General features: G+C 32.3%; 1 protein-coding gene across 1 annotated transcript in view; it reads left to right on the top strand.

The window, feature by feature from the left end:
- Nucleotides 1-13,023, top strand: part of LOC149796225 (protein MON2 homolog) — a 210,821-nt gene that overhangs the window by 118,576 nt on the left and 79,222 nt on the right. The window contains exons 9-10 of the mRNA XM_089966185.1: nt 1,130-1,743; nt 12,849-12,992. Of these exons, the coding sequence (XP_089822311.1) occupies nt 1,130-1,743; nt 12,849-12,992 (758 nt within the window). The remainder of the gene's footprint in view (nt 1-1,129; nt 1,744-12,848; nt 12,993-13,023) is intronic.

Below are 13,023 nucleotides of genomic sequence, written 5' to 3'. Positions count from 1 at the left end.
ATTGCAGCTTATGCAACAATTAACATGCACATCGCAAATTCATCTAGTATAAGGTTCTGCCCATTTAAATTTTTGGGGTAAGGCAGGGTGTCTGTGATTTTCTTTTGAGCTGAAATATTTTCTTTTCTTTTATCTCAAGATAATTAAATATATTTTTGCAAATAAAATCATAGAGATAGTGTGGTGTTATTTTGCTATAAATCTGAGCATCATTTTTGTTCCAGCTATTGAGAGATAGAAATTAAACAAAAAAGTGTCTGGCCCCTTCACCAGAACATTGAATTGTTCGTAGCTGTAGTAGAAGTCACACAGGTTATGTAGGCATTTGACAATGACTCTTTCAGTAATGGGTGTCATTTTTTTAAATTTGATTCTACAAACCTTTAAGTGACAAGTATTTACTTCATTTGCATTCTTATGCATCCACATTCTTTTGGAAGGTCATTATTTTGATGCCCAAGAAGTGCATACAGCAAAATTAATGATGAAGGACATAGACATTTTTGGATGAAATGAACCTAAAGGTGTGATCCAGTACAATCCTGATTGAATGTTGCTCGCAGTCGTGTCACAATGAAAGCTATGCATATTGATAAACAAATTCATACAACCCTGTATTGTGACCATTCCATTTGACGTGCTCTTTTCTTGACCTAAGTATAGTACATGGCCACCATTGTAAAAGACCATAGAGATCAATCATTTTTGTCTGGAAGTTTCTTGATGACAGTTAAGGTGCATAGCATTCAATATTTAGCATTGAATAGACTTTGGTTTAAAAAAATTATTGTTAAATTTTAAAAGAACAATTTTTATTTAATTTAAAATGAGCAAATGTGCATTCATGACCTTTGTGACTTGTACTACAATATAATTGTCATATACCTTGGTAGTACTACAGTTCATTCAGAAGTATTTCATTATACCATGGTGCCAAAATGTTGTGTGGTAACCAGCTCTATAATAATAACTGGTGGTAGTAGTATCTTAGTAGTAGCAGTATTAATAATAATATTTTTTACATTATTATTATTATTTTTATTATTATTATTATTGTTATTATTATTATTATTATTATTATTATTATTGAGAAGGTTCAAAAGAAATCTTGATTCATCATATTTTACAGGTGATTTTCCTCGAGCCTGGTCTCTGCTGCTAGAACATATAGAAAACTCTGCACAGTGTCAGAATGCCGAGGTCTCACTGGCAGCCCTAAAAAGTTTCCAGGAAATTCTCTATCTCAATAAAGAATCAAAAGATGATTCAAGTTTTCCACTGCCAGAATTGCCCATTATTGCTCCACCATCTGTAGTGTCCATAGACAGACTAGGAGAAAGCAAAGATCAAAGTTCAAATGTCAAAAGTTTAAAGTTGGAAGATACAACTACAAAAGATGCTGATGTCGATTACGATGTCTCACTATGGTCCTCTGCTTGGAAAGTTTGGTTGAATATTGGAACAAATGCAACCAAGCCTCCAGAGAACTCTGATCAACGGAAAGTGTATGTTCCATCTCAGTCATTCTTAACAGCTTTAGTGCAAACTGTTCCGCCACTTTTTGAACACATAAAGATGCGATTTGTGGCTGGAGATCTTAAAAAGCTGTCATTCGTTCTGAACAGCGCTCTTTCTGTTCCTGTGCATGGCGATGCATCTCCATTTATAATCCCATCATACCCTGAGATAACAACTACACCTTTACAAGATGCAACCCTAGAAGTTGTGGAAACCCTGATAGAGGTGAGTTATTTGCTATGAATATCTTTATTCTCTACTCCATAGATTGGAATACATCATTATCTTCACAACAATAATTGGGACCATGCCAATATTTCCTGTTATTCTTGTTTGGATTGGAGGCATTTCGATCTCTTCATGTCTGTGGCAGAGAATCCATTCTTTTTTGCTAAAATAAAATTATATTAGTAATAATAAAAGTAAAAAATTGTATGGTCTTGCTAAAAGTTATTATCAAAATATTGATTCCTTTGAGGTCAGTTTTGTTGTTATGGGGAAGCAATTTATGTAATGATTGTACTTTACAGTGGTTATCTCTCTTTTATATCAACATATGCTAATGCTTGAACCCAAAAAATAGTAGAAAATATTAATAATAGGAAGTCACTGCAATAATTCCTCAAATGTTGAAATACATTTTCTAGTGATATATAAAAGAAAAGAAAAGAAAATGATTTTAAAGATTATTAGAACAGTCTGTTTACAGTAGTAAAAGGACCTTGAAGAACAAATCTCAGGAGTTTGTTTCATCTCAATCTTCCAAGTTAGCAGTGTTTTCCCATTTTTAAAAATCATATTAGTTAAGAAGCCTTGTTTTGTATTTTGTATGAATGGTATGACATTTACCAAAAGCTTTATTTTGTATTTTGTATGAATGGTATGACATTTACCAAAAGCTTTGTTTTGTATGAATGGTATGACATTTACCAAAAGTTTTGTTTTGTATTTTGTATGAATGGTATGACATTTACCAAAAGCTTTGTTTTGTATGAATGGTATGACATTTACTAAATAAAATAAAAGCTTTTTATTTAGTATTCTCAACAGAGGTAATTGCAAGATATGTAGGAAACTTTGACCCTGACAAAATTCTAAACTGGGAGGAAAACCATGAATTTTCACATGTTCCAGCTCTTTTTTCCACAAAGTTGCAAGGCAGGTGTATGACCACAGTGTTAAGCAGGCTATTATAAAAGAGCAAAAGGATAATATTTCTTCATTGGTTGGATTTGGAGTTCAAACATAATCTTCAGCTATCTCTTGTTTGCAAAGATTTTGTGTTTAAAAATTCTGTTCTATGTGAATTTGTACCTTTCTGTTATTATCTTGTGTGATTTGTGATTCAGCTGTTTAACAGTTTTACATGGAAAACTAGGATTTATAAAAAAAAATTGTTTATTTTAATCTTGATAATGACCATGCAGTATAATTTGCATTGACCTCGATATGGCGATCATATTGTGTGTGATCATCCATCCGTATGTCTGTCCATACATACATCCAACATACACGTGTTTTGCAAAGGCTCTGGACACAAAAAACAATGTTTTTCAGTCATTTTAATAACACAAAATAATATAGCCTGTGTAAACAATAAACTGTCAACTATCACTTGAGAACAGTTTATGCAGTTGATTGTAATTCAGTTAGAAATGAACAGCCAGACTTACACAGATTATTTAAAGGTCACTGGCCACCTATATTGTACAAACATGTGATAGTATTTTAGTCATATAAAAAAAGCATTTGTTATGCACGCACACCATAAAAACAATTAGTAGGACTTAAAAATCCGCTTCTTTAAATGACAAAATTATTCGGCAATCTCCGTAAACAATTGGTAGTTTACGCGTGCCAAAAATGGCTATGACGTACATTTATCAATTTTATTCAACCATTCAAGTGTTTAATTTCCCCATGTAAATGTCTCTGTGATATATCTTATGATCGTGATTTTGAACAGCAAATATGGTGCACTGTGTTGCATATGGATGTAACCAAAAGAGTGATGATGGGACAAAAGGGTTCTTTCTTTTTTCGAAAGACCATGTTTACCACAAAAAAGGTGGATTGAAGCTGTGGGATCAAATAGGGGGAGGGATGGGAAAGTCCTAAATCCTCCTAAATCCTGTAGAAAGCATTATGGTACATATGAGAAGTGGGATAGAAAGAGCGTTAAGTAAAATATATCAAATAAAGGATTACAGTACAGTAATGTTACTGCAGATGTAAAATATTAATGTTTAAAATAATCATAATACTTTTTGATCGTGCAGAGTGTAGACTTTTATCATGCTCTTTATTTAGCATTATTATAACCTATATGAACTCAAAAGGATTTAAAAAAAAGAAATATGAAGTATTTCTCTGGGACTTTTATCATTTATAGGTATACAAGTCTGTAAAATCAGTCTCATATATATATATATATATATATATATATATATATATATATATATATATATATATATATATATATATATATATATATATATATATATACACACACACACACCTTATTTACTGTATATATCATGACAAGATAAAATGATTATTTTTTCCCAGTACCAGAACTTAAGGTGAAACTTTTTTCATCAATGTTTATGTCCCAAGACTTAAGAAACAAAATAATTTTATGTTGAATGTGTCCCTCCCCCCACTGCACGTTACAGTAAAATAAACAAAACACTTATTTGAAAAGAAAATGAAAGAAACTAATCTTGCATTGTTATCCTTTATTCTTTTTTTCATCATGTGAAGTTTATTAAGGAAAAAGTATATCCTTGCTGGCATATGCATCCTTACTGTTGTGTGTATCACTTATGTCAGATAAGAAAATCACAAATGAAACGGGAATATCATCCGATTGTTTTAAGGCACCTGTCATTCACAGATGATACGTTATAAGGTGCAAAATGACCAAGATTGTATTGTATCCAGGCTGGGCTGACTGGGGTGGGGGGGAATGGGGCTGAACAACACTTTTTAATTTTATAAAAGAAAAATGTTGTATGAACAAGAACTAGGAGAGGCCTGGTTGTTTCTTACCACATGGCCCGTGATCGCTCTCTACGGCCCTGTATCCAGGTTAACTATACAGCAATATCTCACAAATATAAATCATTTTTTGAAAATACATTCACTGTGAGTGCAAATGATAATCTTTTCGCTAGCATGGGTTACAAAAGTATTATTAAAGCAAGTTATTGCTGTGTGTACTATTTAGTCATCAATGCCCTTTTGTATCAATTATAATTGCATATGGCAAACAAATAGAAGCCTTGGTGATGAATAAACACAACTGACAGCGAGCATTAAACTCCTTGCTTAAACTTACAGACAGCGTATCAAATACAAAGGTTATTTTATTACAAAGCAAGCCAACCCCAGAAACTGACTTTGGATTCTTTTAAATGTGCTATAAAAAAAAATTATGAAGTCGGCCGACATAAGGAAGCCAACTTTGGCTTCCTTTAAGTGTTCCAATTTCTTTTTTTGGTTCTTACAAAGTCGGCCGACATAGGGAAGCCAGCATTAATTCCTTTTTACCTGCATTAATGGGAATTTTTAAAATAAATTGAAGCAATGGAACAGTTTTGAAAGCGACACAGTCCAGTGCATTGTGCAAGCTATAAAGCTGAACAGTAAATTAGTTTTCAACAGTTTCATCTAAATGTTCCTTGTTCCCTATTCATAATTTATAGTGTTTTATTTTTCAACAACAAGAAGCATGTACTTCATCTTGTAGGGATAAATGTATGTCATTTCCGGTTGGCGTCCTCTATAGGTGGGAAATCGTGGTGAAGGGGAAGTAATAGCATTGTATCCCTCTATTTCAAGTAATTAAACTATTATTTTTTCTTTATACGTGATAATTATTTTATTCTTATTGTGCGAGTATAACTACCTTTAATCATGTAATGCAAATCAGATGTAAAATAAAAATGTTTGAGTATGGGCAGTGACCTTTATAGGACTGTCATTTGATATGGTGGTGTTGAATTGTGAATCCTTTGCGGGAGCACCCATGAGGCTAATTTGCATAGGTAATGGAAAATCCCACTTCATTGTAAATTACTTAAAGAGATACATGTTGAAGAAACTGAATTTATTACTCATTTCAGCCTTGAATGATAATGTGTCAGTCATCAGTATTAAAGAATACTGGGTACTTTGTGTTGAATGATAATGTGTCAGTCATCTTTATTAAAGAATACTGGGTACTTTGTGTTGATAATGTGTCAGTCATCAGTATTAAAGAATACTGGGTACTTTGTGTTGAATGATAATGTGTCAGTCATCAGTATTAAAGAATACTGGGTACTTTGTGTTGAATGATAATGTGTCAGTCATCAGTATTAAAGAATACTGGGTACTTTGTGTTGAATGATAATGTGTCAGTCATCAGTATTAAAGAATACTGGGTACTTTGTGTTGAATGATAATGTGTCAGTCATCAGTATTAAAGAATACTGGGTACTTTGTGTTGAATGATAATGTGTCAGTCATCAGTATTAAAGAATACTGGGTACTTTGTGTTGAATGATAATGTGTCAGTCATCAGTATTAAAGAATACTGGGTACTTTGTGTTGAATGATAATGTGTCAGTCATCAGTATTAAAGAATATTGGGTACTTTGTGTTGATAATGTGTCAGTCATCAGTATTAAAGAATACTGGGTACTTTGTGTTGATAATGTGTCAGTCATCAGTATTAAAGAATATTGGGTACTTTGTGTTGATAATGTGTCAGTCATCAGTATTAAAGAATATTGGGTACTTTGTGTTGATAATGTGTCAGTCATCAGTATTAAAGAATACTGGGTACTTTGTGTTGAATGATAATGTGTCAGTCATCAGTATTAAAGAATATTGGGTACTTTGTGTTGATAATGTGTCAGTCATCAGTATTAAAGAATACTGGGTACTTTGTGTTGATAATGTGTCAGTCATCAGTATTAAAGAATATTGGGTACTTTGTGTTGATAATGTGTCAGTCATCAGTATTAAAGAATATTGGGTACTTTGTGTTGATAATGTGTCAGTCATCAGTATTAAAGAATACTGGGTACTTTGTGTTGATAATGTTTCAGTCATCTTTATTAAAGAATACTGGGTACTTTGTGTTGAATGATAATGTTTCAGTCATCTTTATTAAAGAATACTGGGTACTTTGTGTTGATAATGTTTCAGTCATCTTTATTAAAGAATACTGGGTACTTTGTGTTGAATGATAATGTTTCAGTCATCTTTATTAAAGAATACTGGGTACTTTGTGTTGATAATGTTTCAGTCATCTTTATTAAAGAATATTGGGTACTTTGTGTTGATAATGTTTCAGTCATCTTTATTAAAGAATATTGGGTACTTTGTGTTGATAATGTGTCAGTCATCTTTATTAAAGAATACTGGGTACTTTGTGTTGAATGATAATGTGTCAGTCATCTTTATTAAAGAATACTGGGTACTTTGTGTTGAATGATAATGTGTCAGTCATCTTTATTAAAGAATACTGGGTACTTTGTGTTGAATGATAATGTTTCAGCCATCTTTATTAAAGAATATTGGGTACTTTGTGTTGAATGATAATGTGTCAGTCATCTTTATTAAAGAATACTGGGTACTTTGTGTTGAATGATAATGTTTCAGCCATCTTTATTAAAGAATACTGGGTACTTTGTGTTGAATGATAATGTGTCAGTCATCTTTATTAAAGAATACTGGGTACTTTGTGTTGAATGATAATGTGTCAGCCATCTTTATTAAAGAATACTGGGTACTTTGTGTTGATAATGTTTCAGTCATCTTTATTAAAGAATATTGGGTACTTTGTGTTGATAATGTTTCAGTCATCTTTATTAAAGAATACTGGGTACTTTGTGTTGATAATGTGTCAGTCATCAGTATTAAAGAATACTGGGTACTTTGTGTTGAATGATAATGTGTCAGCCATCTTTATTAAAGAATACTGGGTACTTTGTGTTGATAATGTTTCAGTCATCTTTATTAAAGAATATTGGGTACTTTGTGTTGATAATGTTTCAGTCATCTTAATTAAAGAATATTGGGTACTTTGTGTTGATAATGTTTCAGTCATCTTTATTAAAGAATACTGGGTACTTTGTGTTGATAATGTGTCAGTCATCAGTATTAAAGAATACTGGGTACTTTGTGTTGAATGATAATGTGTCAGCCATCTTTATTAAAGAATACTGGGTACTTTGTGTTGATAATGTGTCAGTCATCAGTATTAAAGAATACTGGGTACTTTGTGTTGAATGATAATGTGTCAGTCATCTTTATTAAAGAATACTGGGTACTTTGTGTTGATAATGTGTCAGTCATCAGTATTAAAGAATACTGGGTACTTTGTGTTGAATGATAATGTGTCAGCCATCTTTATTAAAGAATACTGGGTACTTTGTGTTGAATGATAATGTTTCAGCCACCAGTATTAAAGAATATTGGGTACTTTGTGTTGAATGATAATGTTTCAGTCATCTTTATTAAAGAATATTGGGTACTTTGTGTTGATAATGTTTCAGTCATCTTTATTAAAGAATATTGGGTACTTTGTGTTGATAATGTTTCAGTCATCTTTATTAAAGAATATTGGGTACTTTGTGTTGAATGATAATGTTTCAGTCATCTTTATTAAAGAATATTGGGTACTTTGTGTTGATAATGTTTCAGTCATCTTTATTAAAGAATATTGGGTATTTTGTGTTGATAATGTTTCAGTCATCTTTATTAAAGAATATTGGGTACTTTGTGTTGAATGATAATGTTTCAGTCATCTTTATTAAAGAATATTGGGTACTTTGTGTTGATAATGTTTCAGCCATCTTTATTAAAGAATACTGGGTACTTTGTGTTGAATGATAATGTGTCAGCCATCTTTATTAAAGAATATTGGGTACTTTGTGTTGATAATGTTTCAGTCATCTTTATTAAAGAATATTGGGTACTTTGTGTTGAATGATAATGTTTCAGTCATCTTTATTAAAGAATATTGGGTACTTTGTGTTGATAATGTTTCAGTCATCTTTATTAAAGAATATTGGGTACTTTGTGTTGATAATGTTTCAGTCATCTTTATTAAAGAATACTGGGTACTTTGTGTTGATAATGTTTCAGTCATCTTTATTAAAGAATATTGGGTACTTTGTGTTGATAATGTTTCAGTCATCTTTATTAAAGAATACTGGGTACTTTGTGTTGATAATGTTTCAGTCATCTTTATTAAAGAATATTGGGTACTTTGTGTTGATAATGTTTCAGTCATCTTTATTAAAGAATATTGGGTACTTTGTGTTGATAATGTTTCAGTCATCTTTATTAAAGAATACTGGGTACTTTGTGTTGATAATGTTTCAGTCATCTTTATTAAAGAATATTGGGTACTTTGTGTTGAATGATAATGTTTCAGTCATCTTTATTAAAGAATATTGGGTACTTTGTGTTGATAATGTTTCAGTCATCTTTATTAAAGAATATTGGGTACTTTGTGTTGATAATGTTTCAGTCATCTTTATTAAAGAATATTGGGTACTTTGTGTTGAATGATAATGTTTCAGTCATCTTTATTAAAGAATATTGGGTACTTTGTGTTGATAATGTTTCAGCCATCTTTATTAAAGAATACTGGGTACTTTGTGTTGAATGATAATGTGTCAGCCATCTTTATTAAAGAATATTGGGTACTTTGTGTTGATAATGTTTCAGTCATCTTTATTAAAGAATATTGGGTACTTTGTGTTGAATGATAATGTTTCAGTCATCTTTATTAAAGAATATTGGGTACTTTGTGTTGATAATGTTTCAGTCATCTTTATTAAAGAATATTGGGTACTTTGTGTTGATAATGTTTCAGCCACCAGTATTAAAGAATACTGGGTACTTTGTGTTGAATGATAATGTTTCAGCCACCAGTATTAAAGATTACAGAGTAGTTTGTGTTGATAAAGTTTCAGCCACCAGTATTAAAGATTACAGAGTAGTTTGTGTTGATAAAGTTTCAGCCACCAGTATTAAAGATTACAGAGTAGTTTGTGTTGATAATGTTTCAGCCACCAGTATTAAAGAATATTGGGTACTTTGTGTTGAATGATAATGTTTCAGCCACCAGTATTAAAGATTACAGAGTAGTTTGTGTTGATAATGTTTCAGCCACCAGTATTAAAGAATATTGGGTACTTTGTGTTGAATGATAATGTTTCAGCCACCAGTATTAAAGATTACAGAGTAGTTTGTGTTGATAATGTTTCAGCCACCAGTATTAAAGAATATTGGGTACTTTGTGTTGAATGATAAAGTTTCAGCCACCAGTATTAAAGATTACAGAGTAGTTTGTGTTGATAATGTGTCAGCCATCTTTATTAAAGAATACTGGGTACTTTGTGTTGAATGATAATGTGTCAGCCATCTTTATTAAAGAATACTGGGTACTTTGTGTTGAATGATAATGTGTCAGCCATCTTTATTAAAGAATACTGGGTACTTTGTGTTGAATGATAATGTTTCAGCCACCAGTATTAAAGATTACAGAGTAGTTTGTGTTGATAAAGTTTCAGTCATCTTTATTAAAGAATATTGGGTACTTTGTGTTGATAATGTTTCAGTCATCTTTATTAAAGAATACTGGGTACTTTGTGTTGAATGATAATGTTTCAGCCATCTTTATTAAAGAATACTGGGTACTTTGTGTTGAATGATAATGTTTCAGCCACCAGTATTAAAGATTACAGAGTAGTTTGTGTTGATAAAGTTTCAGTCATCTTTATTAAAGAATATTGGGTACTTTGTGTTGATAATGTTTCAGTCATCTTTATTAAAGAATACTGGGTACTTTGTGTTGAATGATAATGTTTCAGCCATCTTTATTAAAGAATACTGGGTACTTTGTGTTGAATGATAATGTTTCAGCCATCTTTATTAAAGAATACTGGGTACTTTGTGTTGAATGATAATGTTTCAGCCATCTTTATTAAAGAATACTGGGTACTTTGTGTTGAATGATAATGTTTCAGCCACCAGTATTAAAGATTACAGAGTAGTTTGTGTTGATAAAGTTTCAGTCATCTTTATTAAAGAATATTGGGTACTTTGTGTTGATAATGTTTCAGTCATCTTTATTAAAGAATACTGGGTACTTTGTGTTGAATGATAATGTTTCAGCCATCTTTATTAAAGAATACTGGGTACTTTGTGTTGAATGATAATGTTTCAGCCACCAGTATTAAAGATTACAGAGTAGTTTGTGTTGATAAAGTTTCAGTCATCTTTATTACAGAATACTGGGTACTTTGTGTTGATAATGTTTCAGTCATCTTTATTAAAGAACACTGGGTACTTTGTGTTGAATGATAATGTTTCAGTTATCTTTATTAAAGAATGCTGGGTACTTTGTGTTGAATGATAATGTTTCAGCCATCTTTGTTAAAGAATACTGGGTACTTTGTGACCTGAGCAGCAACATTTTTTTGAGGTTGGGTTTTACTTTATATATTCTTTTGATAGTTGGAATAGCTTTTAAATGTAATTCATTTTTCAAGGCAAAATGTTGAAATTCAACTATGATTCAGGAAAGGATGAGCTCTCAGCAAATTAAGTGAAGCCCTGTAAAACCAAGTTTTAGATCTCCTGGTCAATGGAATTTGACTTTATGAAGCACAGGGGGAATATTTTATTCTTTGCACATACTGCAACCACTTTATTGAGATTGGTCATTCTGAAGTTTACAACATCCATTGAAATAGCAACATCACCCAGCATAAAACAAATGCAGCACTCAGTCCCAAAAGAGGCTAATTTTTTTTTTTTCTTCAAAACTTTTAGGCCCTAAATAGCTTCAGAAAATAGTCTACTCCAGTTTGTGAAAAGAAGAACTAATCAAGTCTATTATATTAGTTGAAAAAAAAAGAATTATCATTAGCAAAAGAAAAACAAAATATCCTGGTTCGAAAGAAAATCACAGCCCCCCCCAGCCCCCCCCCCCCATTAAATGCTCAGTCTCTAAGTCTATCAGTTTATCAACTGTTTTCTGTTTGAAATTATATGTAGCCCTTCAAAGAAAACATTTTATTTCCTCTTATTCATATCTGGATTTCCATAATGGTTTACAGTATTATAAAACTTGTTTGGAACACAGCTGGTCAGATTATCCTTAGAATAAAAATAACTGAGCACACCTCACCCTTGCCCTGGAACCTTCGCTGGCTATCCACTCCCTCCTGAATCAAACAACAAAATCTGTCGCTATGCTAAATTTTGTTGACAGGCTCCAGTCCAGTATACCTATCTAACCTCACCCATGTGTACGCCTCATCTAGAAACATGCACCCCACTTCTGACACTCCTATTCTCATTTTCCCACTGTTAAAACAAAGTCTTACAGTCAACATACTTTTGCGTAAGAGGGCCAAGTTGTCTATAAAAAATTGCCCATTGATGTTATATACAAGAACATTGTGGTCTCATTCAAGTGTGCAAAAAATTGCCCATTGATTTTCAACACAAGGACACTGTGATCTCATTCAAGTGTGCAAAAAATTGCCCATTGATCTTCAACACAAGGACATTGTGGTCTCATTCAAGTGTGCAAAAAATTGCCCATTGATCTTCAACACAAGGACATTGTGGTCTCATTCAAGTGTGCAAAAAATTGCCCATTGATCTTCAACACAAGGACACTGATCTCATTCAAGAGTGCAAAAATATTGCCCATTGATCTTCAACACAAGGACATTGTGAAATCATTCAAGTGTGAAAAAAGTTGCCCATTGATCTTCAACACAATGACATTGTGATCTCATTCAAGTGTGCAAACAATTGCCCATTGATCTTCAACACAAGGACATTGTGAACTCATTCAAGTGTGAAAAAAGTTGCCCACTGATCTTCAACACAATGACATTGTGATCTCATTCAAGTGTGCAAAAAATTGCCCATTGATCTTCAACACAAGGACACTGATCTCATTCAAGAGTGCAAAAATATTGCCCATTGATCTTCAACACAAGGACATTGTGAACTCATTCAAGTGTGAAAAAAGTTGCCCATTGATCTTCAACACAATGACATTGTGATCTCATTCAAGTGTGCAAAAAATTGCCCATTGATCTTCAACACAAGGACACTGTGATCTCATTCAAGATTGCTCTTAAAACTTATCTATTTCAACTACAAGAACAGACTTGAAGACTTAATTATTGTTTTGCATTTTCGTGATGTTTGTTGTTGTAATCTTGTCATTTTTTGTTTATGAGTTATCTAATTCTCAGAACATTTTTTAATGCAGTTTGTGCATGCTCGTTTTTTTTTTTCAGGCTGTCATATCTGGACCTGATGCCATGCAAACCATGTATGCTGACATCTTTGATCTGCTGCTCACCTACATCGAGTATGGGGTCAAAGCCCCTAGGTTTGGCCAGATGGAGACCAAAATTTTTGGCACAGTTAAAGGACCTCAGGTTTGAAATATGGAAAGACTGGTATTTTTGT

This window comes from Sinohyriopsis cumingii, chromosome 7 (assembly GCF_028554795.1).
Source record: "Sinohyriopsis cumingii isolate HCF-2022 chromosome 7, ASM2855479v2, whole genome shotgun sequence".
In the NCBI taxonomy this organism is placed as follows: domain Eukaryota; kingdom Metazoa; phylum Mollusca; class Bivalvia; order Unionida; family Unionidae; genus Sinohyriopsis; species Sinohyriopsis cumingii.
Note: the sequence above shows the minus strand (reverse complement) of the source record. Positions and strands in the feature narration are given on the sequence as shown.